The sequence below is a fragment of the Bombus huntii genome, chromosome 11 (assembly GCF_024542735.1).
Source record: "Bombus huntii isolate Logan2020A chromosome 11, iyBomHunt1.1, whole genome shotgun sequence".
Taxonomy (NCBI): domain Eukaryota; kingdom Metazoa; phylum Arthropoda; class Insecta; order Hymenoptera; family Apidae; genus Bombus; species Bombus huntii.
Window position 1 is genome coordinate 2,082,206 of NC_066248.1, and position 26,196 is coordinate 2,108,401.

The 26,196-nt window shown below is 37.2% G+C and overlaps 1 protein-coding gene across 2 annotated transcripts in view; it reads left to right on the forward strand.

Moving 5' to 3' along the window:
* LOC126870990 (HIV Tat-specific factor 1 homolog) overlaps positions 1 to 24,862 on the forward strand; it is a 58,626-nt gene extending 33,764 nt beyond the window's left edge. For both annotated transcript variants that reach the window (XM_050629293.1, XM_050629292.1), the window contains exons 4-7: positions 13,279 to 13,448; positions 20,698 to 20,884; positions 23,159 to 23,295; positions 24,340 to 24,862. In XM_050629293.1, coding sequence (XP_050485250.1) covers positions 13,279 to 13,448; positions 20,698 to 20,884; positions 23,159 to 23,295; positions 24,340 to 24,658 — 813 coding nt within the window. In that variant the 3' untranslated portion in view covers positions 24,659 to 24,862. The remainder of the gene's footprint in view (positions 1 to 13,278; positions 13,449 to 20,697; positions 20,885 to 23,158; positions 23,296 to 24,339) is intronic.
* Positions 24,863 to 26,196: the final 1,334 nt, after the last annotated feature.

The window sequence follows — 26,196 nt, forward strand, 5'->3', positions numbered from 1 at the left end:
AAAAATTCTTATTGAATCTTCTTATTTGACAAATGCAGAAGATGAACGCGATAAGTTGCATTTTCTGTATCTTGGATTGCTATCTAGAAATCCATAAAGTGCATGTAATACGCAAAAACATATAACATTGATATTATAAAAATTATAAAAATTATAAAATACAGTGCTTCTTATGATATGTAATAAGTAATATAATTCCTAAATTTTATTATCCTAATTATGCTCATAGGTATATGAATTCGTATAAATAGCCACATTCTAGTAGTACCGAATGTTTCACCTAGAGTCTGTTATTATCAATTTTCCTACTTAACATCGATTTCCTCGCATTTGGATTTAGTATAGTTGCAGTGCGATTGGTCACAGTCCTCGACGTAATTGGTCATTATTAATACTGGGAATTTCTTGTAAGAAGTCCGTCCATTTTCGATACGAGCCTTCCCTTCCACCAGTGAACGTGGACAGAGAATCAATTGTATGTATAAACGCGTATAAATAATGTTAACATTTAAATATCGCAAGTGTGCTGACCATTACGCAATGTGTTTTAAACACGAGCCAAATGCTGTATCCTGATATCTGAGAATCGTATTATGTGCTAACCTTGATGGTAGTCAGGAGGAATGGTAATTAGTATGTAGTATGTAATTACATAATCAAATCCAACGCGTCTGATATTTTGACATGATTCGCTGTTCTCAGACATTGGATTCTTTCTTCATTTCGTACATTTTCTTTTCTATGGAATTTAATTTATTGATTTCAGGACAAATTTTGATGGTGCCTAGAGATTAATCTTTTTATTGTTTAATTTTATCTTTTGTCTCTTTTTTATTTATTTTTTTTTTTAGAGAGAATTATGAGAAGTACAAGATTAATTAACACATGTTTTTCAACAGAGATAACATTAATAATTTAAGGACTAAAATTTGTATGGAAGCAATGATTGTGTGATACATGTGTTAATTACAATGAAGGGTAAGGAACATGGTTAGATCATCGAAGTCATTGTGTCTTGACCAATTGATATTCGATCTGCTTTAAATAGTTCAAGGCTACCTATTAATAATAACTGCCATTCGCTTGAAATTAACGGTATCGAATGTTGCTTACGCAATGGCTTAATAAAAATTACTTCCTGGAAAAATCCTAACGATATTTCCTTGAACTACTTAATTCTCCTATAATAAGAAGTGTTTTTATGCTGTACCTTATTAAAAGATTGCTAAAAGCATGCGCTTCCTTACTTGATGCTGATCCAAAGGAAATTTAACGCGTAGATGAAACGTTAAAACGTGCAAAATACTATTTGATCGAAGTAAATTTGCATAATATAAATTTGTAATATCGTATTTAATTTGTTTAGCGTTTAATATAATTATTTTTAAACTCCAAATTTATAAAAGTTTTCTTGTTACCTCGGAATAATACGATCAAGTTTTATATTATTTATGTAGCGTAAAATCATATTTCTGTGTGTTATGCTTTTGAAAAGAACAGAATGTTTATTTTAAATGCCTCTGTGTCCCTTGTGTCATTTTTTCAACTTGAAAAAGGTACGGAAAAAATGAAAATTCCAAATTCCAAGCGAAAAGATTACTGGTATCGGCTTGCAAGGGAACCAACGACGCATCGCGCAGGACGATACGATAGTAACACGCTCGATAATACTCCAGCCAGTGTGTAAATCAAATTTTACCCTTACGGACAGTTCCATTGATAATCGCGTGCACGAAGGTCAGTCAACTCCATGTGGTAATAATTTATGTGGTCAGGAGACAAGCTAAAACTGTGCATACTTGTGCACACACAGTCACGGAAGATGGGAAACTTCAGCTAGCTGAATTTACACTGCTCCGCCGCGCGACGTTGCGAACACAAGAGGAAAAGGGAAGAATGCTTCGCAGGTTTTGTTTGAAGTAGCCCGTAACCTACACGATTTTGCTATTTTCCTCCATATAAGAATCGAGACTCGCTACTTTCCTTCTACCGTTACTTCGTATTTTGTATTCTTCTTTACCGCTTCTCCTTCCTTTTCCGCTTTTGTTTACAGAAAGGATCGCAGCTGCGAACTATGGATTTCCGTCGTTTTTTCGATACACTGAAGCGCCCCGAAGTGCTACAGCTCGATTTAGAGACGTTATTTATGGGTACGGTTTTCGGTAGCGTTTCCACGAGGAACTTGTTCCATTCGTTGCTGAATAGGGTGATGTTTCTTAAAGCCGGCGATCCACTGGGGCTAACGCGACACGCTTATTTCGATGAAACTTTATAGATACGTGATGTAGCCTTTTATAATCGTAAGAATATAATGGCCCAGCGATAGAAATGTTAGGCTAATTTCAGTAAAATTTATTTTAACGTTATTCTACTATTTCTGTCTGCGTGTCAATGCCCGACAGAAGGAGCGTTTCAATCGTGCCAAAAAGATAGTGTCGTTGACTGAAATCATTTACGTTTAAACTTCTCGTGTCGATCGTTTATAGTATGAAATACAAGGAAAGCGTAGTCTGCCAAGTCTTTCAGCGGAATAAATGCAATATACCATGATGACTTCTCTTCCCTTCCTGATCGAATGAGCTCATTTTTTGTAATAAAATACAATATACGATCGTACAGGCACAGTTTCGATCGATTAATGTTCGTGAAATGCCATGCGTTTTCAATATGTGAAAGGGATGTGTTAAAGAAATTGTTACAGAAGATAACAGTAGAACAGAATATTATATGGAGAGAGAAACTAAACTAATTAATGAAAAATACGGTGTATGGGAGCAGGCGTATACAGAATTTTGATTGGTTTTTAACATTAGGGTTTTACATCTGCAACAACTGCGTCCTCTTCGCACGAAAAATTTATGGTCACCTTGACGCGTCTAATCAGTGGCTGATCGATACAAAAACGTAAATAAACGCAAAAAGAACGTAAATAAATCGTAAATAATCGATATAAGAACGTAAAAAGAGACGAAATATTTTATTAGATTTCCCACACGAAGTTAAAGAATTTTCATGTGAAATATTTTTCCATATTTTCAGTAGTTAAAAAAATAATGACGTGTATGCAAGTAAACCGGGTATTGCAATTGTCAGTGCTGTTTCAACTATTCACTGTTCGCTCTGGATCATGAGAGCGCCGTTTTTCCATGAATCGCCCGTTGTATTCGTTCAAAGTGAAACAGTGTAAATTCGCCTTAAGCCGATCCAAGCTTAACCGAACCAAACTGCGTAACGCTAAATTGCCACAGCTCTCGACATAGACCCTTTGTATTTGTTTCAAAAGGCAATATTTAACAGTTTAACACATAGCATTTCAGTTGCGAACAAGACCACCATCCGTGCTTTCTATTCCAACGGAATTTCTTTCCTAAAAATCAGTAAATTTGTAAGCGCAATATCTCAAAAATTAATTGAAATCGATCGTATACATGAAAGGTTAATGAATTGGTCTTCGGAAGCGGTATCGAACGATCTGAAGAGAAATAACACGAATTTGATTTGCACACTGCAAATTTAGGATGTGCACGGCGTGCCGCAATCATCAGGTCCTCCGCAGATGGCTCGGTTGCAGCACAATAGAAACAACAAGTAGCTATGGAGTTTCCCAACGGATGGGTCATGTAAAATTCATATAAAATGAATGATAAAAAAATTTGCTATCTGTTTTTTATCATCCGTATATTTATTAAATTTGCTTTTTTAAATTAGGACGTTCGGCGTTTACAACATTAAGTATTTAGCGTTAATTGTGTATTTATTGTTTATTCGTTTTTTGTTATTCGAATAAATTTTTATTGCTAATCGTAACAAGTTTATAAACTGGCAACTGACGAGCAGAAATACTAACGTGGCGTGGACTGAAAGGCTCCCGTGGTGGGCCTTGTGAGGTCTCCGAAAAATTATTCACGATGCAATCTCGTATTAGCCCGAGCCAAATGGGCCTTCCAGGTACTTGAATTTGGCTTCGATGAAAAAGGTTCCATGTATTTGTATCGAATCGGTTTTTCAAATGGCCCGGCCAATTTAGCTCGCCAATAAGAATGATTCCGTATAAATGCAACCTGCCGGTGGATCTCCGGCTTTAGAAACGTTCTGTGTATCGTATTTTATGTTTTCAACGTTGTGGCCATATTTACTTCTTTGTGCATTGACGTTTATGGATTTTCATGTAAGTTGAGACTTCTTTGCGGTTTTACGGCTTGCTCTTTAAATTTTGAAGTGTGGTTTTACGAATGCAGAATGGAATGGAACGTTAACGTAATCATAAAAGGACTAATAGAGATTCCATTATGATATTGGAATAAGAAGTGGTTATAAAAATTGAAGTAACGCAGAAAACGATACTCTAATTGCTTTCAGCAGAATATAAAAATACGTAATAAAATTATTGATATTTCGTAAATGCACATATATGCTGAATAATTTACCGTATTATCAACATATATCTTGCATAACTAGTTCTACTTGCATAAATATTCACAGTCAAGAGATTAAATAGCACTTTTAATTTTTCTTTCCTCGTTCTTTCCCAACCGGAAAAATTAAACGATACTTAAAATATACCTGTTCCTCTTACTTATAAATTTCACGATTCCAATTTGAAGATATACGTTCAGATAGAACCAACATACAGGGAATAAAAGTTTATCAAACTCGACGGTATTAAAAGTTGGCGAACTATGTTATCTCGAAACTTCTTACACCTGTTTAGCATACCAAGAACTTGGTTCACACGCTCGTTGCAACCTATGTAGGTGCTTCTTCTCCTAATTTCGTGCGCTAGGTTTGTCATCGCATCGCCGATCTTGGAAGTGCTATTAAGATGTGATTATTATCTTTGTGAACAGGGTAACGTGCAACCCCTTGAGTTACATGCTCTTCACGGCTTCTCAATTTTCGTTCATTACTTCTTTGCCATAATCGTGACTGTATTATTGGCCCCGAACGACACGAGCGACACAAGGATCTCGAGCTTCACGCGCACTATGCACACCGTGGTACAGTTAATGGAACTGATATCGTAAGATCGTAAATTCTTATACTTTGCAAAATTTTTTCATTAAAACTGTACTGCTTGCAGCGTCTCAGTAAAATTGTACGATATTAAGTTCCTGTCCGTCTTTGCTCAATCGCAGCCGGACTTTTATCGTACTCTTGGAAGAGACGAAAGTAGAAAACTCCGAGTTCTTGTCATATACTTCCTGAACTGCGTTCCTATGAAAATTTTTACGTCCTATAAAGAGTCACAAATTATTCGCTTTAAACGTATCCTCAATATTTTCGAACATACTTAATAATTCGAGACGTAACTTTACCTCTTACCGAGTTTATTTAGATTGATTTTATGATCTTATTATGTTTCTTGTACCGACTATACACCGTGATGCATAGTGTTGCATACTTGCCAGGCGAATGCATGTAATTCAATGCGAGGCAGCAATTGGTGTAATGTAAGTGCAGTATAACCGCGGGAAGTGCGCTGGGTGGTCTGATTATATGAGATCTAGGTCTAAGATCCGAGCATCAAGCGGCGAGTAAAGATTGCATGCCTGCTTGCTTACATCTAGCTGCGTCACGTGCGCAAAATTAGCTTTGCACTCCTAACGCCTTTTAATTCTTCAAGTCGTTGGAAAACGAGGACCTCTCGCTTAGAATCTTCCACGAAAGTGAAACGCGAGGGCTTTGTATTCTTTCGGGTTACCTACTTGTTGATATATCAGAAGATTAGGACAGTTTGAATCAAAATAATGAAAGAAGAAAATTGACGAGTCTCGTGACTTGTACGAGACTTTATATTCATTATTCTGCGTTTTATTAATTGGAAAGCATCTCTTTTCGAATACCTAACATATGTATGAGGAACATACTAATTACATGTAGCATACTTTCTATTACTTTTTCCTTGAAAGTTAGTTGCAGTAATAGAAAAGTGGTGTATCTAGAAGCTTCTCGTTCGTTGTTTTCTTGCCGCGACACGTTCTTTTCGCTTCGATCGAGCGTTTATTATTTATTTTTATCATTAGCAACGTCGACAACCGGTGTAGCTTTCGCGGAAATATCGCTGCTTTCAGCGACGATAGCTCAGTTTCGCTAAAATGTGTACAAAAACGGACCAACTCTTGGGTCTAGTGCTGTATAGGTTTTCGATGTTTATGATGAGAAATAAAAATAGTATCGGAGGCCGATAGTCTGGCATCTACTGACCGATCGTTAATCTATAAATGTCTGCGCTTGTATAATAACGATCAGCAGTCTGTTTCATCAATCCGCAAAAATGTTTTACAAACTTACTGCACAAGCAATGTGAAGTTTGTTTTATCGCAGATTTTTGATACGTTTGCTTTTATAGATATTCTATATACATGTATCAGTAACAATAGTTTAACAATTACATTATGTAATAACGTAATCGAAGATCTCTCCATTAGAAAAATTATCATTATTCGTTTAGATTGAGAGGTACGTGTGTGTATCTATGTACATATAACAAAATTAAAAAAACTTTTTTTTCGACAATCTCGAAGAGAGATATAACAATTTGTTTGGAAAATACTAATGTTAAAAGTATTGTAATTGATCATATTTGATATTGTTTTCTCTCACGTTATAAATGATAAATTAACTTTATTAATTCAATAATTTGTGGACTTCGTATGAGATTGAATTTCATTTATTTTATTAAATTATTCGTTACTTCGCTCTTGTTAATTGATATTCTATTGTACGATCTCAATAACTTACATTTTCCTCATTTCCGTGCCATTTCGGCAACACAAGTAGATAACAAAAAGGGAGACAAGTTCCTGTAGCTTGTGAAGCTCGTATTTATTGAATCTGACATTCACATTGAAATGTTTCAGATAGCTACTTCAAAGGGGCATTGAAACGTTTGAAGTCTTCGATTCTTTTAAAATTTTGTAATATTTTATTTTTTAAAATTCACAGAACATTTTATTAAATTTATGTGAAACGGAAAATGTATCGAAATTTTAATAGCATTATTATTTAAAATTAGAAAGGCGCTATTTAATTTGTTCTGCTGTGGCTAATTTACGATTCAACGGTAGCAGTCGAGCTCATCAAGTTAAGTGCGTATTCGATAAAGTCATTACACCGCTTTTTCTGTTATGAATAAAGTTATTTTGCTAATACGTGATATTATTAGTAAACGTTTTTACGTTTTACTTTGCAGTGCTGTTATTGGTAATGACACAATTCCGATGCTAATTTGTAACTTGATTCAAGCACGAATAAAATCCGTGTTGCTTGGTTTGTTAAAATCCGCACGTGACACTTCCGATGCTCCCTTTCTGGATATGACGATCTCAGGTCAACTATTCTGCCCCTGTGAATTGTTGTGTTGTCGTCATTTTCGTAATTACAAAAGCTTTGCTGTTTGACAAGTGTCGTCACGATGACTCGAAGAAAACTGTTGGCTCGAAAGACTGCCAATAAACTGCAAAATCGTAGAAAGTAACGAAATATTTGTTTAATACTTGTTAGCAAAACTCTTAAAAAGATGTCGTTGTTAAGTAGTTTCTTTTTCCTGTGATCAATAGCATCGATGAATAGTGCAATTATCGTCGATGATCTTACGTACATTGTAATATTTGTCATGTGTTAACTTTATCTTATACGACAAATGGATACGAAGTGTCTCGTTTACGATATTCCATTCCTGTTTGTCATTAGCTAATGACGTTAGGATATTAAATTAACGCAAGTGCTATTTATTTAGCTGCTTACGTGAGTTCTTTAAACTCTTTCTTTATAATGTGGGAATTATTCGAAAGATTCAGTGGACTTGATTTTTGTTCTAATTTTAATTTCATTTCGTCAACTGTGACAGTATAGTAATTAATATTGAAATTAAATCTCTGATTCGTCATCACGTTATTTTTAAACAGTTCGAGATAATCAATGGAAGTACCAGTGGATAATATAACGATATGAAATCGCAACCAAGAACCAAAAAAAGATACGTTTTGTCAGTATTATATGAATCATCTCGTACCTATATCTCTTAATACTCAGTTTTCTTACGTTTTCTTACGAGATAACAAACCTCTCGCAGAAGTATTTATCATCTGACATGAATTCATTAGTCAGAAACAAAAAGCAAAGAAGTTGGAAGGTTTATAGAGAAAAATGAACGTCTCAGTCGAAAAGTTCCTCGTTCTTCGAAGAATACAACTAGAGCAAATATTTATTTCGCAAAAATATCACGGCAAAATTTCGCTTTCCGACGAGCGTAATTCTTCGGCAAATAATCAGTGATTTCAACGATCATAAATCCGTAACAGAAGCGCCATAAATGCTCTCGCGTAAATTACGGTTGTCCGTCTTCTTTTTCGGTGAGAAACGAAATCGCGTTGTATCATCCGGCATAGTTGAACGATGACGTAGCGATAACGCGTATAGAATTTCCGATGAAAGTATTGTTCAAAGAGATGGTGTTTGCGAGATATTGATTCGATGGCGCGGGCGCTAGCATTTTGCAAACAGCGCGGCTATACGTACACGCCAATCTTGCCCAGGCGTAAATTCGAACGCGTCGTCATTTGAATCTAAAATAACCTACGCTTGATCCCTGTTAAAATTCCTCTTTTTTCGTAGCTTAACTCATGCACGTGAATTTACAGGCGAAAAGCTTAACTCGTGCGAAAAACTGAAAAATTTGCACGAAGATGAAATCATAGAATAACTATTACGAAATAATAGAACAATTATTAAATAAGAACTGAAATTTCTTAGAATCCATCCTGTTATAACGTTCTACCCCATTCTAACACAGGATAAAATCGTTCGAAGAATCTGTCCATATTTCACGTACTTTCGAGCGATAGTGTACACGTTCGTCACTGTATTTACCGAATTAATATATTCGATAATATACGGATCAAATGATTCGTGTTCATAGTCTTCGCTAGATACTAACCTTCAGTCTCAAATGGTCGATGCTTTAACTCACTCCTAAGTCACACCTATGCCCATGAACTCCCTGTTACTTTGACGTTGCTTCAGGGTCACTTTCGCGTGCGTTCCCCTTTTGGTCATGTCAACCCATTGAAACCCTAAAAATAGTACCGTAGGTGCCGCTTGAACGGCCGAACAAGCGACGGGAGGTGAAGAAGGGCGATAAAACTATGGCCATGTCTGTGGGTGTACGACGATACACGCGTATTGTGTCCGTTTAAGCGAGGCAAAAATGAAACTCTTCTCGGTCGGTGGCGCAAATAGTTGTAGAAAATTTGTACAAATTTATTGTAATATTATGCGAAAGTTTTTAAAATTTCGTTAGCATTGTAATAAAACAGGATTAGTCTTTGAAATTAATGCTAGAATGTTGGTAAAAGTTAGGAAATATTTCGAGAGTCAAACCGATCAATTTCATTTTTTATGAAACTCTCGATTTACATAATTATTACTCGACGTTTCAAAAAGAGCGAAGAAAGAGGCACTTCGTAAAATTCCTTCTTTCCATCTGACTAGTAGAAGTTATACCCTCGTGGAAAACTACGACCATTGTACTGTCAATATGCACGATATATTTCACCATTTATCACGTTACTAACAGCCAATTAAATAGTCTGTTTTTAAACGTAGATCGCTGAGAAATCATTCGTAAGAAATTTTTACAATAAAATAAAATATTTTCAAATACATTCGCGAAACACACACCGTAGGTGGAAATCAGAAACACGAACTCCTGGGAAGCAGACAATGAGCAGCAGCAGGAGTATCTTACCAAGGACGCGTGGGTTCATTCAGCGAGAAGGGCTTCTGATTTTTGCCTGTCTACGCGGTCGTTGATATTATATTCCTTGCGGCTATACGTCATCGCGTGGGCGGAAGAACGGCGATAAAACGGTGGGTGGGTCAGGCTATAACGTTTTGCTCTTCCATCATCTTTTGATTCGATCTTTGTCGTTCATGTCAGCCAAAGGATAGAGAAGCTTCTGGATTTCGTACGCGCCGATAAATCAGTCGTTTCGATCCTCTACGTCTTGTTCGCGCTGGCCTGAACCGACAGGTTGTAGCAGATACAAATTGCTTCGAGTCTTTTCCTCTTGGATTTTGAATGAACTTGTAGTATTTGCGGACGGTTTTTGGCGTGCTTCATGTTCGGATATGAATTCACAGGGATCAGAAACGTTGTTAGGTTCGTTCGATATGCTTGGAATTTGTTCGCTTAGGAATCCTCGCTTTGTTCTTCGTTTGCAGAATTTCCGCTAGTTGATAATTTGCTTCGAGCTTTTCCGCCTATCTAGAGAAATAATTCAAATGTTTTAACGCTCGCTTTAGTATATGAGCATCCTTAACTTTTCACTGTTGCTAGAAGGACTAAATTTATTTAATACATTAAATATTCTTCCATGACTCATACGAGATTTTCATAAGAATTATTTATTCTATAATAAATTACAACACACCGTTTTATTGATATTTTATAATAAAATTAAGCGATTTCGCAATCACATGATTCGCAAAAATTAATTTCTTTTACAAGTTGCAATGAGTTGGTTGAATTTTTTTGCTGCTGCTTTTAGCCGTAAATATCTTCTCTTATATTCTTTCGTAATTTTTTCCATATCCTGCCATTTCACAGCTATTAGTGTGGTTACGAGAAGCAATCTCCTACTCAAATGGCTTTCAATATCAGACTACGTCAGTTTATTGTTATTTTTCCGCCGTGCACATTACGGTCTGGCAATATACGTCAATAGTATCAGTATGATTGTTCTCAGCCAGTTATCTACGTTGCATGATCGAATTCAATAAGCAGTCTGTTATTCAGTGGTATTACGTGAGCATGATTCGAAAGTGAATTCCTTGCTTTATTTCCTGGACATTGAAGGTCGTTGGAAAATAAGAATACTTCAAAGTCCACGAAAGACGTAGACGCGATCGTGAAAAAATAAATTTTCCATATTTAACGAACCAACTGCGTGATCTTGTTTTCTTTGATTCAAGATTAAACGTAGGACCTATCGATTACAAAAGAGGGATTTGTAAGCGCCACCTCGAAATTTTACGCAATTCACTAACGAATAATTTGCCAGAGTACTTTTCTAGGTCATTGTTACCAGAGAGAGTCGTTTCGTTATCTCTGTTGCGTCATCGTCCAAGTTGGCGCCGCTAAATCTACATATTTAGTCATTCAATGAAATTACTCGGATAGCGTGTCTGCACGGCTGTTATATACGTCGCTGAGTTTTCGAAAGGTCAGGAAAATGGGGAAAAACGAGAAATTACGGTACGTTGCACTGGAAGATAATTGAAAAAGAATCGTGAAATAATCGTGCCGGAAATCAATTAAAATAGATACGACGTATGACGGAAGATTTTTTTTAAACTCGTTAATTGGATCGTAGCTATCTCTGACTCTGCATAAATTTGGCTTTCCTGTGACCGATCCTTATCAACGAACAAGTCTTGTACACGTTACGTTCCCGTTTATTAGCCAATGACGTTATCCGTTTCTTATTCGTGGCACGTCGTTCGTATAATTCGTTCCGCGATGAAGAGGCTCACCAAAAAACCATGGAAATCGTACACGACGAGATTCCAAGAAACTGTACCTGCACAGCGGTCGCTTGTCAATTGTGAAAGTTCAGTTGTTTGTCGGTACACGTCGCAAGCACGCACGAGAATACGAGATGCGTTAGGATCTAGTCGTTCCGTCGGTTTACGATCTTTCTGATTCAGGTTTCTATTTGACTGATTTACATTCTACGAAAATAAAATTACGTAGACTACGCTTTTTCTTCATTCTGTTTGTTTATTTGTTTGTATCTACAAAAGACAAGTTATAAATTGTAGATAATTTACAAGCCTCTACCTAAAAAGTGTACCCTCTATGCATTCGTTTCTTTGTTCCATATTTTGTCAGGCAGAAAACGACTCGATCAAAGTCTTGATGCGAGATAGCGAGGATGTACGGTGATCATCAAGCTGCTTGATATCTCACCGAATAAAAATTGCACCGAATAAGCGGTTGATTTATCCGCGTTCACCTTTTTGTAACCACATCCACCAGGTTAATACGATGATAAATTTAAGGAAAAACTCTACGTTCAAGATCTGATTCTGAAGGCTCGTTTCTTTACAAATGTTGTTCGCAAAGGTTATGAAATCACGGTTAAAAGTATAAAACTCGAAGCTACTACTAGAAAGACTCGGAATCGGCGCGCGTTTCAAAATAAATCTGACAGGCCCGCCGGATCTGTCTGTTCTGCGATACGATGTTCGCTATTTCTAGTACCTATCTGGTATTTTTATACGATTTCAGCGACGACTGCTGCCTGTGGTAATATGCACTGATTCCATTTGAATTTATTACTAGCCAATATGAGCAATTACGATAGCTACGATTTTTTTTTTATTTCAGCGTTCGATACATTTTCAATGCGATTTGTCAGTGATTCAATATCTACGTTTGTCGAATGGATGAAATATGTATCAAGTTGAGTAATACATCCATTTATCCTTCGATGATCGTATTATGTACGATCTAAATGGAAAGAATAATTTAAAGTAAAAATGTATTTCGGTTTTCATCACGATTTAAAACTGAAAGCGTTTCAGTAATATGAAATATAGGTCGTGAATGATTAAATTAATGGCTTTTTTTGTCAATGTGTTTAAACGAGTCTCGCCGAATCTGTAGACTTTCTGTTTGCGTGACCTGTTAAACAGTCGAACGTCTGGTTTTTTTGCATTGCACGTTAATTATCGATGGTACACGCCTTGCAAAAGGCAAATTATTCCTCTCGGTACACCGATTTCATAAATCATGGAACTCGTCTGGAAGTCAGCGTCAATTTATTTATGAGCGAAGAGGACGAATTAATTGATATCGTAGAGCGCAAATTGACAGCAAAGTGGCCTAACAGATGTTTTTTCCCTTCTCGATTAACACTTATCTGTAATATCTGTGTCCTTGTTTAAACGGTAGGTACTTGCACGCGTAAATTTTGTGAAAAATAAAATTTTGAAATCCAGTAATTCATACGGATTCAACGAAACATAGAAATATGTCGATTTACAAGATGATATCAAATCCATTATTTTTAAAAGTAGAAAACATTATATTAGAGAGAGTTTCGATTAAACAGAAATTACCTTTCTAAAAGTATGATAATTTTCTTTTCGCTTGATCCAGGACGAGAAGAAACTTCGTCGTTTTTATTAACCACGCTCTCTTCGCGATATTGTCTCTTGTATTTAATTAACCCTTCGTTTTTTCTTCACTCTTTTTTTTTATTTTTTGTTCAGGTCGAATCGGTGGATTTGGCGTTAAAGATCTTGGATAAGTCTCAAATCAGGGGTAAAACGTTGTCTGTTCAGAGGGCAAAGTTTCAAATGAAGGGAGACGCGTACGATCCAGCCTTGAAACCGAAACGGAAAAAAAAGGATAAGGAGCGACAGAAAAAGTTGCAAGATAAGTAAGTCACATACCGTAGATATTTCATTCTTTTTTAAGATGGATTTTTAATCATAAATTAGAACGAAGGTAAGGCCGTAACTGAATTACTTTGCTTTTCGTAATTTTATTATCATTTTTTATCGAGCGATAAGCAAATCGCTGTGCAAAGAAAGAAGAGAAGAAATTCATTTAGCTTGAAATACTGAGAAAGATGTAATAAATTTTTCAATTTATTGCGAAGCGATATTGCAGTTGTAGCTTCTATCTTATTGAGACAAATGAAAAAGGAAAGAAATTTATTTATTTTAAAATAATTTATTATAAATATATTATGAAGGAGTTTCCAATATCGATAATAGTATCGAGCACGGCATAAATTTGGAGTTTAAATTCACATTTTCACCAGTGTCTCTTACCTCGATATTGCTTTTATCTTATAAGTCTATTTCTCTACTGCATCTAACTTTATTACAGTGTTTTGTATTCTCCCTGTAAAAACTTTAAACAAAGTACATTACGTGATTTTACGGTTCCAAGGACACTGTGATTATAGAACCATCGCTTCGGTTTTTTTCACTGTCAGAAACCGTGAAGAATCCGCGATCAGAGCGAATTCTCGCATCGAGCAACTCCGTAAAATCGCCTCTTAAACCATTTCGAGCGTTTCTTTCCATTCATGTTGGTTCATTCATCTTTTCGTGTTGGCAGCCGTCTAAGAATCTGTATCGTATGTTACCGCTCAATCTCCGTGGTATCGAGATACGTGTCATCTTCACGCTCGATTTACGCTAGTCTCTAGTTACCGTATACTTTGGCTAACGCAAATATTATTCTGCGCTCTTCGAGGATTGATTTACTACCAGGTGTCAGCGTATTGACACTTCGATTGGACATCGTTTAACCTATTTTTTCATTTTACGTATTCCTTCGTTCAGAAATGAAATAGATTAGTATTTTAAAATGCATAAAATTTGAATACGTTACAGTAGAAAATTTGAAAAAATAATTTAATATCGAATTGGTATAGAGATTGTATTGTAAAATTATTTAACTGCTATTTTTAGGTCAATTAACTTCGGACGTTTAACTTGTATTTTTGTTTTATATCTTAGGCGCTAAATGCCACTTATAGCCTGATCTAACAAAGGCTAAAACGATAAGAAAAATTATGTAGTGACACGAAAAATTCACACAGCTAACGTTTTTACCGTCATATTTTGTATTTAAGGATAGATACCTCTCCTCCTTTCAACATTTCTAAAGAGAGAAAAATGACAAATTCTTTCTATCCTCGTACTTCTGAAAATTCCGGCCCTCCGATCTCGTTCCATCTAGCCTGACCCAGCTACGGAAATAGAAGTGTAACAAATTGTCCAAAACGAATCAAATCATTTCGCTGTTTCATTTTTCTCTTCGTTACGAAATGGAATGTGTTTGCCAGTGGCCATCGTTGAAACTCGGTTGTCTTGGCACGAACCGGATGCCACGAGGGTCCAAGTTGCTCGAGATGCCGCCAGACTGCTTGGCGTTGGCGGATTCCGGTAAAAGCAGCTGCACGAGTCGATTACTCACGTCGTGCCTGAACGTTACGGGCCGCGTGTATAACGCGCTTCGCGCCGCATCACACCGCTGTACTTTCTTACACGCGTCTACTTTCCTTTCTCAACTGCGAGCAAAAAGGCGCGGCTCTCTTCTCATCTCGAGGACCAGACGTATGCGATGCTGCATCACGATGCACCGTATACCTTTCCTTTGTCTTTTTCTTCTCGACGATCGACGAGCATCTTCCGGATGTTCGAGAGGCAAATGAATCTACTTGCTGAGTTTCTTGCAAGATCTCGCCTTTTGCAATTTTTGGCAATTTTTAAGGCGCTGTAGAATTCTCTTGGAAAACGAACACAGCGATTCGTATTTGGTTCAGATTTGGTAGCTTGGAACGTTGTCGCCTCGTAAGCTTTGTCGTTAGAAGAGTCGTTGGAAGTCGAAAGAGGAGCGTAATATAATGCGCATCACACAACACAGGTTTCATTTTTGGAATTTATCGCGCAAGAACAGGGAACAGTTTTGAAGTTTGCGTTTAGAAAATATAATTTTGCTTTCACCCTAAATTTTAATAAAGATCGTACGTTTCTATTTCACGGAGTGAGATTACATCGAATTCAAACGCAATTGGTACGAGCTTTCTCTCAAGTGCGCCGTGCTTTCCTAATACATGCAGCACTTTGATAAACACGTTGGCGAAATTTTCTTTTGAAAAGGAAGCTTCTTACAAGTTTTCCACGGGTTTTGCTCGCGTGTTGCATATAATCTTTCAATTGCATTACAAAGTTATTTTAATTGATTATATATGTCAGAGATGGAAAGACAGCGGAATTTCCCGTCCGGAATGTTGGGAAAAGCCCCCCTATGCACTAGTCCAGACTTTTACTATAGCCGCCCTTAAGTAATAAAAATAAGAAATAGTCTTAATGTTCCAATCTGACTTTATGACGATGGGTTTGGGCTCGAAGTGACATGGCGAGTCACTGGACGTAGCCACGGTCACGGGAAGGACATCTATCTGACAGAGGTACGAAATGATTATATGACTCTCCTTAAAAACAAAGATTGACCCGAGAAGTGGGGACAGGAGTATATAAGGACAGCCTCTTTTGGATTAAGGGAGAGTTAGTTTGTTAGTGAGTCGTTGGACGAATTGTCGATTGAGTTATCGGGAAGTTACCCGAATCGAGTAGCACGTTGATACTTGTCCTCCCGTGGACCGTGGATTCGTCATCGAACCTGAATTCGTTGTCACCATCATCTCGACCATCCTATTACCATTGCTCATAGCCTCTTGTAGTGTCCACATTCGTACGGATAAATATTAGCTACGTTCGCGACGGTAAAGTAAGTAAAGGTTCATCGAACGCCCCAAAATGCCAACCTGACTCCGACATATAAATATATGGAATGCAATTCTTTAATCGAGGAAGATTTTTATAAATTTTTATAGCGTTTTCCTCTCTTAATTGAAATAGGTATCTCATGACAAACTTAATAAACTGAAACAACCCAGAAGATAAAGGAGGAGAAAACTTTCAACAAGATGATTCATCACTTTGCGGAGAAAATGGTTTCAACTGTTACCGAGCAACGATTCGATTAGTTTATTTCAGTGTAAATCCATCGAGTTGCACGTCCACGTTACGTTACATTTCCTGTTTCGAGAAATACTCCAAGAACCTATCTGTGGAACACGCAGAGAAACGTTAGAATCGCTCTGTTTATCTCGGCACGATATTTTCTTCGGGTCTACGTCTTCGTTAAGGTTTCTCATTCTCTGTTTTATTACTTTTGAATTCCACGATGTTCTAGAAGCCGTGCAAGAAGAATATTCTAACGTAAGCATTTCAAGTTCTGCGACGATGAAAGTTAATATTTTTTAAAAGCGTTTCTCCGAAGCGGAATATTTTATTTTCGGTGGAGCCGTAAAAAGTGCGAGCAAAAGATAAACGGAAGATGACAAAAAGAACGAGTAAAAAAAAATCGTTAATTAAATATCGAAACTGTTCTTTGGAACTTTAATGAAAATAAGGTACTTGTGCGTTGCTGGAAAGATGACAAAATGAATTAGAGTGGTGTGGGCAAGGCAGGCGCTGCTTTGTATCGTTCGTCGTCACGCGTTGCTGTGTTATTTTGTTCGTATAGCTGACACTTTCGACCAATACGCGTGCTTATCCTTACGATCGTGTTGAGTCTATACGAAATAACTAATCAGACCCGCATTCCTTACGCTAGTCATTCTCCCAATACTTGCGCCGAGCTTGGCAAGTAAGATCTAATTTTGCTCGAAACACGTTCTTTTTCTTGTCCGTCCTTTTCTTTTTTGCATTCTCTTCGACTTGGTTTCTACGGATATACCGTGAATCATGGACTTACTTTTTGGTTACAAAACGAGGTCTATGTTTGGTCGGAATATTCCTTTTCTGCCTTTCCATGTTCCTTTATTTTCTGCAACTACGAGGAAGCGTATATTCAAATTATTTCCTCTATCGCAAAAACTTTCTTTATCCATATTTTTTTTCTCGATATTTTTACTATCGCGTGGAAGGCATCTGTAAACTGGATCGTAACTGAGACGTGGATCGTAAACTGAATCCACGTCTGTCAATTAATCACTGATCTCACCGTTCACAGTTCCCTATTGCCGTTTCAAGTCGAACAGCTTCGAGTTTGGTGACCAAGGCAAGACGTATCGGCTCTGAAATCCTCGAGTACACCTGGAACAGGGTCCTTATCTGCACGCGGTATCCGTAATCATCGGTTAGTCGAGCGTCTGCTGTCTTCATCGGTGCGCACGGGTATCTGCCTAAGGACGAGAGCAAGAGAGTTCGATGGCCTGAACTTCGTGAAAACCAGTTATTTGCGAACGAACCAGGCCCTCCTCGACTGTTCTTTGCCGGAAGTCGCGGCTCTAACGGTCTTTTCGCGTTCGCAAATCGACTGAATATCTCGTTTTCCTATTCCTACGATTTTCTCTTTTAGTCTGGATGTCGATCGGCCTGTTCGATTCCATAGCGATTCCCACGTTTTCGATCGCGCGTACACGCCTTTATATATTCGCTCTTGCTATAGAAAATTTCCTGACTCAGCAAAACGACCAAAAGAGACGCGAGGAAATAACTATCGCGTATAGCGAGAGTCGTTAGACTAATACCTATAAATCTGTTGGAAGAATGTCCATCCAGAAGTAAAGATTTATTACGCATACGTAGTAAGCGCATAGTGTGCAGCGTTTAACGCGTGTCCATTTATCAATACGTATAATTTTATGCGGCCCGGCATTGCCATGTTTAATAAGCTGATCGTATGGCATAACCTCGACAAACCTTGCACAGTGACACTTGGTTAATTTATCTTCTCAATCAGCTTGCGAATTTTATCGAGCGTAGCGATGTATAGCGGCAGATCTGCTCTATCGACTACCGATTTCACACTTGCTTAATCATGGCATAAATATTAATGATGCCTCGATCAGACGAGACCTCTAATCGACAATCATAACGCGCCACCTTAATTAATATTATCTGACTTAAGCTAATCGGAGATTAGCTTAATTGATTCCCGGGGGTAGAGATTAAGTCCGTATGTAATTGTATCCAAGGGTGTCATAAGTCATAACTTCCTGACCGGATAATATAGCGTACGTATAGTAATAATATATAATATGCGCGTATAGTAATTCGCAGTTGTACGTAATTGTCGATTAATTTAGCGTGGTATAACGCTGAAACGTTTATAAATCGTATCTCATCGTGTCATCGATTCTATTATCCATATAATTTGATAATTGGTGGTTAAGATTACGAATAGTTGGAACGTTTAAAATGTTTTCCAAAAGTCTATATTTCTTAGCTCCGTTGGAATGTTGGTGCGTTGAGAATTCGCCGAAAATATGATCAAGATTTGTAATAGTATTGTAAAGTACGTGGCATTCCTAGAATTTCCAGAGTGCTTTCCAACTATTCGATAACGTTGCAAAGCTCTCTGGGGTGAAATCGGCGCTTTCAACAATGTTACAAACGCTTTCTTGGTGCTGACAGAATTGTCTGCCACTTTTTACGCCAAGCAAGATGTTGCAAAATCGTGTGTAATATTTTTAAATCTAATACTTCTACAAGCAGGAACATCGTAAGTAAAAGTTGTAAGATATTTTTGAAAATCTCAATTCGATAGAACCTGAAAATGTCAGTCGATACAAATTATATCGTTAAATCGTAATAGCGCTGTAATACTAAGGCTCTTTCTTTGCTATTGTATCGTATTGTACTGTTGTAACCATATCTCGATGTAACTGTGAGTAAATATTTTAATTCGTTTGTTATTGCTGAAACGGTCAACAGTAGATCGTTGTTTATCCGAAGGGCAAAAACAGTTCGTATAATAGTTCTCTGATTCTCTCGGCTATATATGACTTTCCGTTCATACAGTAGGAATTCACGTTCAGATAAGTGGATTAAATCGACAGTTCATTTACTCAGGAATTAATTAAAATTTCGTTCGAATAAATGGAGCTGGGATAAACGAAGTTGCACAGCGTTTGAAATACGATAAAAACCTATGAATATCCGATGGACGCGAATTTAGAATTTATAAATAGCCGACGGCAACATGTCGAGAGCTGAATTGTGTTTTCTTCTACTAAAAAAGGTTAAACGCTCCAGTTGGAATGCAGTGGCGAACAAATGTGTTAACACTTGCCATAATCTTAGAACTCGTTGGGAGTCTGCCACACACGATGGCCGCAAAATGTTACGGCTCATTAGTTTGGCTAACCGAACCTTGTAGAGTTACGAGAGGATAAAGCGAGATCTATACGGATGATATAAACAAAAAAGCAAACAAAAAAAAAAAAAAGATAGCGGAATCGTCTTGTTCATCGTTTTTCACTTGTTCATCTGCGTCTACATAAAAATAACTTCAAGATGGTTGTAATTAGAAAAATTAACGCGTTAAAGAACTGTGTAGGATTTGAGAAAAATATTGTATCTGCTTCTGATCTTCGAATACTATTTAAATTTGAACGTGTAAGGTACACGTATCGATAGATATATCGATACAAAAGCTCGGGAAAAATCAGAAATTACGCGATCATTTTCATCTTTACGATCCATTGTTTCTGACATTTTTCAGAATAAACGTTAACAGCGCAAACAACACAAACGTACGTACATAAGTGTGTACATAAGTACGTACACATCATGATACAGTCACGTCACGTGTGTAATTTAAGTAAACGTTCTTCCATCTAAGATTCTTGCGCACTATGCATAATATGAAACGACTCGAACGATGTCTATACGTAGCATGGAATTACTGCGGCTTCATTGCAGTGTCTAGTTCACGCCTTGCAAATTACAAAAGGCTATACGTACTGCCCACTTTTACAACACACCGTGTAATATTCTCTGTATATAAATGTGATTATCTCGTTAAAGCTTATGCAAACGCGTTTCTCGATTCAAATTTCATATCTTTATTTTAAATGCAAATTCAGCTTTCCATGTTGTCCCATGAAATCTTTTAATCGATTCTATGGTTGGAATACGCATAATTACACGAGAAGGATATCTTTTCGATGAAAGTAACAGATATAGTTTGAAAGGAAACATAATTAGGTCATCAAATTTGACAAAAATTGCGGTACAGCAGATGGACAAAAGCTTCCAATTGTTGTATAAATCGTCGTAAAATGCTTCGTTAGTGTTATTAATTTTTTGTCCTAGATTGTTTGATTGGAGACCTGAACGTGTGTTGGGAGAACCGCTGAAGCACGAAAGGGTGGTAGTTATAAAAAACTTGTTTTCTCCAGAAGACTTTGATCAAGAAGTCTCGTTACTGCTAGAGTATCAACAGGATATTAGGTCCGAGTGCCTAAAATGCGGCGACGTCAGGAAAGTTGTCATTTACGATGTAAGTAATCTCGTATTTTCTTTTCCATTAACAAACCCGAGTCAAAGAGAATATTAACGAAAAAACAAAAATATACACGTTCGATTTAATTTTTTATTATCGTATTATCATTAATTTTTATCATAAATCCTACTGTAACAATAGCTTTCGAGGTATTACACATTTAGAACAATTATTTTAAACAAAGTACTTATTAAACGAGCTACAATGCAGGCTGATTATCTACTTTAAAATACGTAACGTGTAACAGGCACATAATTAGCTTAACCGCTTAACAATTAAAGTAGATACAATGAAGCAATTAGGAACATTTTAGAACAGAATTTCCTGTCCAAATCTAATCATTTGTTTAACCAAATTTTACCATAGTGGATAAAATATTAACTGTTACATTGTCACTTAGAAATTATAAATAGAGCAAAGAATGAAAAATGAACGTTGTATTAGGATTTCTGTATAATACCAATTACAAATTCTCAGAACATTTTTATTAGCCCGAATCTTACGTATAGTCTTGTTATAACGATGCTTTATAGATTCATAGATTATACAACAGATATAATGTCCAATATGAAATCTAGGTCAATTAGTACCGCATTCTGTGTCGTGTAGATCATCACTGACTCGTCGATAAGCTTTCCATTCTGGCCCTCTAATCTCACGGTTATTAAGAGTAACATACACGCAACGTTTATATTTCATAAATATTTCATCAAGTATAGAATATTACGTACGTAGCTTCTACGAAATAACGAGATTCTAAATTAAAGGAACGAGTAATATCGACTAGTCATCGACATTGAGAACGTAGCAGTTACACACAACCGGAAAAAATTGATCTCGCCGATGCGCAGATAGTGAACAATGAGTCGAGACAAGGTATTTAGAAGATGCACCAGAAAGATGGGGATAACAAAGAAGTTGCTGCTCCGTGGCCGACGCAAATAAACCTTCGAAAAGGGATGACCTAACCCCATAAATTCGCAACGAGACACTCCCAGTCGGCGCGTCTCAACCGTGAATCCATTCAATGTCAAAGTGAATTCCATCGTCTGCCATAGGACCGGTTACACCGTACCAAACGTCGCGTCGGAGCGTGCGAGAAACGCGTGTTCGAGATCAAAAGCGGCGCGTGAAAGGAAATTTCGTGGCAGCCAATTTACCCGTGATCGTCGCTCCCCGTATTTTCCAGGCCGCTTTCGAACCGCGCGTAACACGGTAAAAAGTTGCTCGATGAAAAAACGAAAGATACGAGAAAAAAGAACGAGTCGATCCTTGAGACCGAATTTATGAACAGACGATGCATTTTATGGCGTTCACCGACTTCTCGTCCATTCGGGCAATATCGTTCCAGCGTAATTTCCGGTTAGCTCCCTCTTCTTTTTTTTTTTTGTCAAGGTGGTCGTCTTTGCTCCGTGCTTCCTTTTTCTTGCTCTTTTTCCGTATTTTTTCATCCCGGTGTGGAAAACGCGCGATTGGTCGTGAGTTTCTGGAAAAAGCTTTTTAGACCATCCTTTTTTGTTTCTTTCTTCTTTCTTTTCTTTTTAGCGAATTCTGCGCGATCGAACGATTTATTCTAAATTTATACTTTGTAAAATATATAAAGTAATTATCGAGCGTATGCACATACAATTTTTCAGCTACAAATCCGAACGTACGTATGTTTATCGTGTATCTGTAACGAAGGCTAATGGATAAAACGAAGAGTGTGCCGATTGATCTAACGAGGTACAACGTAAGAAAAGAACAAAGAATGTCATGTCGCGCATGGGGTCAGACAGTAAAATTAATGTTCAAACCGAAGGCTCATAAATTGTGGTTTAAGTCCGAGACGAGAAAAGTATTGTGAGGGACTGTGGGCGACGCGAGGCCAACCTCAAGTCGTAAAAGGGGAAGACAGGGATTCATCTTGGTACAAAAGCGTGTGTGATGCGAATGGAAAGACGATGGGCGTATATCTTGGTTTAACTAACTAGGCCATTGTTTAATTATAGCGTACATTTTGTCGATTTGAGTTAAGTTCCAACAGTGAAACGAACAAAATTCTACGACTACAAACGCGACAAAATCCTGTTAGAACGAACCGTATGAAAGATAAAATTTCGAAAATAAAAGAATGATATAACGATCATTGGTTTCTTCTGTTACATACAGTGACTTATGAACGTATTCGAACGCTTTTCATTCGATATTTAATTTCAGTTTGATATTTATTTAATTTTGGTGGAAGGAAAAGTTGAGAAGTTTGAACTCAAACTTTTTTGTTCTTTACAGAGACATCCAGAAGGTGTTGCCCAGGTAACATTTCGAGAACCAGCAGAAGCACAGGCTTGTATTCAATTATTGAACGGTCGTTGGTTCAGTCAGAGGAAAATATCGGCAGAAATCTGGGATGGCAAGACCAAATACAAGTAAGTTTACCGGTTGCTTCTCCTCTCTGCTGTCGGTTTTACCGACCTGCCAGAGTTAAGTGGGGCTTAGTCGATAGTTAACCGTCCATCGAGATTCCCAATCCGCTGACGTTCTGCTTCTGAAGCCGCTTCTTCTTTACTCCTCGAGTCTGATTTATCGACACGAATTCTGTAAAGAATATGAAAGTTTATTTTGGAGTTATTTAAAAATATTATTATATTACAATTAAGAAGGATTAAAAGCACAGTAACTTCCTGCTCAGAATTATCATCCTCGTCGTGTCTTTAGTCGCACAGTTTCTATAAACACGAATAAGTATCATAGAATACCGTATTTTATTCGAAATTATTCGAATTATTCTAGATTCTATTCCATAGTTTGTCTAGGATTTCATAATTACATCTGAAACGAGCGATCACATTTGTCTTTGATATCAATTACGGATAATATTGTGATCTTACTCTGTGGCTTGATCGATAAGGTTGTAAGCTACACAGGAAAACTTGTATAAAATTATATTTATTTCTTTTTTGAATGTCCAATTTTACAGCAATTACAAAATGTATGCATTTCTATTGTTATTATTTCTCTAACGCGTCATAAATATTTGCAATATTATTTTTACATCCTGTTATCATATATAGGATTCGACATTGCCGACTTTCGTACAAGGCGTCTCTTTCGATTTTTATATAATTTGTTTAATATTGTGTTCATTTATTGCAGCTAGTTTCACTATAAAATATATTTTCAGTATTATTTATTCGTTTTATCGTCCAAGTCGGTTGATAATTTTATTTCTTCCAAAGCTTATCCAGCTATAATCCATTAACCTGACATATCGCCAATTCTTATTTTTTTACTAATGTATCTTTCTCATTCCTAATCATCGAAATTTCAGCTAACCGATAACCGCTTTTATCTTCCTTATCCTAATTTCCCAATAGCCTAATGATAAAACACGCAGAACGACGAAGCTTCGCGGAGTACGGCAGACGTTGACGGCGCGCTCGTCAAATCGATTTCCATCTTCTTCTTTTTAGGGTTACGGAAACCGACGCGGAAGTGGAAGCTCGAATCGCCAAATGGGATAAGTATTTGGAGGATGGCGAGGCAGAGAAGCGACAGGAAGCCGCGGACAATGAGAATAGAAAGGAGCAGAAAGGAGAGGAAAGGCCCGTGGTTCCAGAGAAAGCGGAATTGTCTGAAACGACGATAAAAGATTCTGAAAAAACGGGAACTGCGCAACAGACGGATGTTACGGAACGTTCAAAGACATTGGAAAGTAACAGTGAAACTGAAATATCTGCGAGTTCCGGGGATTTAGAGCATTTAGGGGAATCGCTTAAAAATAATGCATAAAACAAGGAAAATTCCAACGGCAGACGAATGAATAAATTTTTGAAATGGGAATAATTCAGAGTAAGATTGACGATCATGATTAAAGAGTATTAGAAGGTAACTTGTACCTCATTGTTGAATATCCAAGTACTGTTGTATAATATAGCTCCGCAGTCATGTTCCGGTTATTCAAATCAGATGAAATAAAGAGTAATTTTCCCTGTATTTTATGATTCAATAAATCCTCACCTTTGTAATTATTAATTTTCCTTCTGATTTTCCAACAGGTTGACATGACTCGCAGAATTTAAACTGTACAGGTTTTCTTAACGAATCGTTTGACCGTGGATGTTGGTGTAAATTCATATTTTTATAAATACCTATTTATAATTACAGAGTATAATTACAAATATAACAAGTACTTTGCGTATTTTATGTATTTTTCCATATTACGTGTATTTTACGATATTCGGATGTTTCGTTCGTCAATACAGGAATCGATCGCAAGTGCGTTTAATCCGATCCGTATGGCGATCGGTTGCGATATCAACGAGAAATTCCATCCTTTTGAAAGGTTTTCTTGATAGATTCGAACCGGTTGGTTCCCATCAACGAACACGGAGCTGGGTTCCGCCGCCGCTTCGCGGTTCAGCGACAGAAGAAGAGCCGACGGAATCGCGTTTTTTGATAGATCAGCAACAGCCTCTCACGGCCGAGGTCCCACGAACCAGCTGAGCACACGGATCGGTCGGAATGCCGAAATAGCAAATTAGGGGATTCCAGGAGATCTACCCTCTCTCTTCCACTTATTTCTTGCTTCCTTCTTACTCTCGTTTACATGCTTTTGCTCTTGTCCGCCCTGAACACCACGCGGATCCGCTTCTGCCGCTTCGTCTCGGCTCTTCCGACAAACTTAATCTAGGAATGATCTATTGTTTCATCCAGAATTACATCGATAGATTATCACGACCGAATGATTGCTTTCGTGTTTGTATAATTTTATTTGATTCGATTTGCTTGATCTTTGAAGAAATGGAATTTTAATGTTTTAACGTTACGTATTGATTGATTAATTTTATTATTTTCATGTCGTCGTCGTGTATTTGAAGGAAATTGGGTTTTGGTTAGAAAAATAGAAGGAATGCTGCGAGACTACGTAAGGATGATCGAAGAGAGAAGATTTCGAAATAGAAAAATGGACAAATCGTTTATCGATGTTTCTCTTACGCTTCTTACAGTTCCTGGATACGTGGCGTTTTTTTTTTTCTATCTCGAGGGAATTTTTTGTTATTTGAAAGAAATAATTTATTCGCGAATTAATACCGTGGTTATTGTGAAATTATTTCTCGAGTGCTGTATCAGTGTCAGCTAATAGAAGGCGACATTTGCGCTTCAAGCGACAGAAATGCTACAGATTTCCTCATCGAAGAAGATTGCACAACAGGTATGCAACAACCACTTCAAAGATCCATATTTAACACAATGGCTACATAAGTGCATTTCAAGTTTAATCCCTACGACACAGTTATGCCGCGTTCGTGCGTTGAATCCGTAACAAT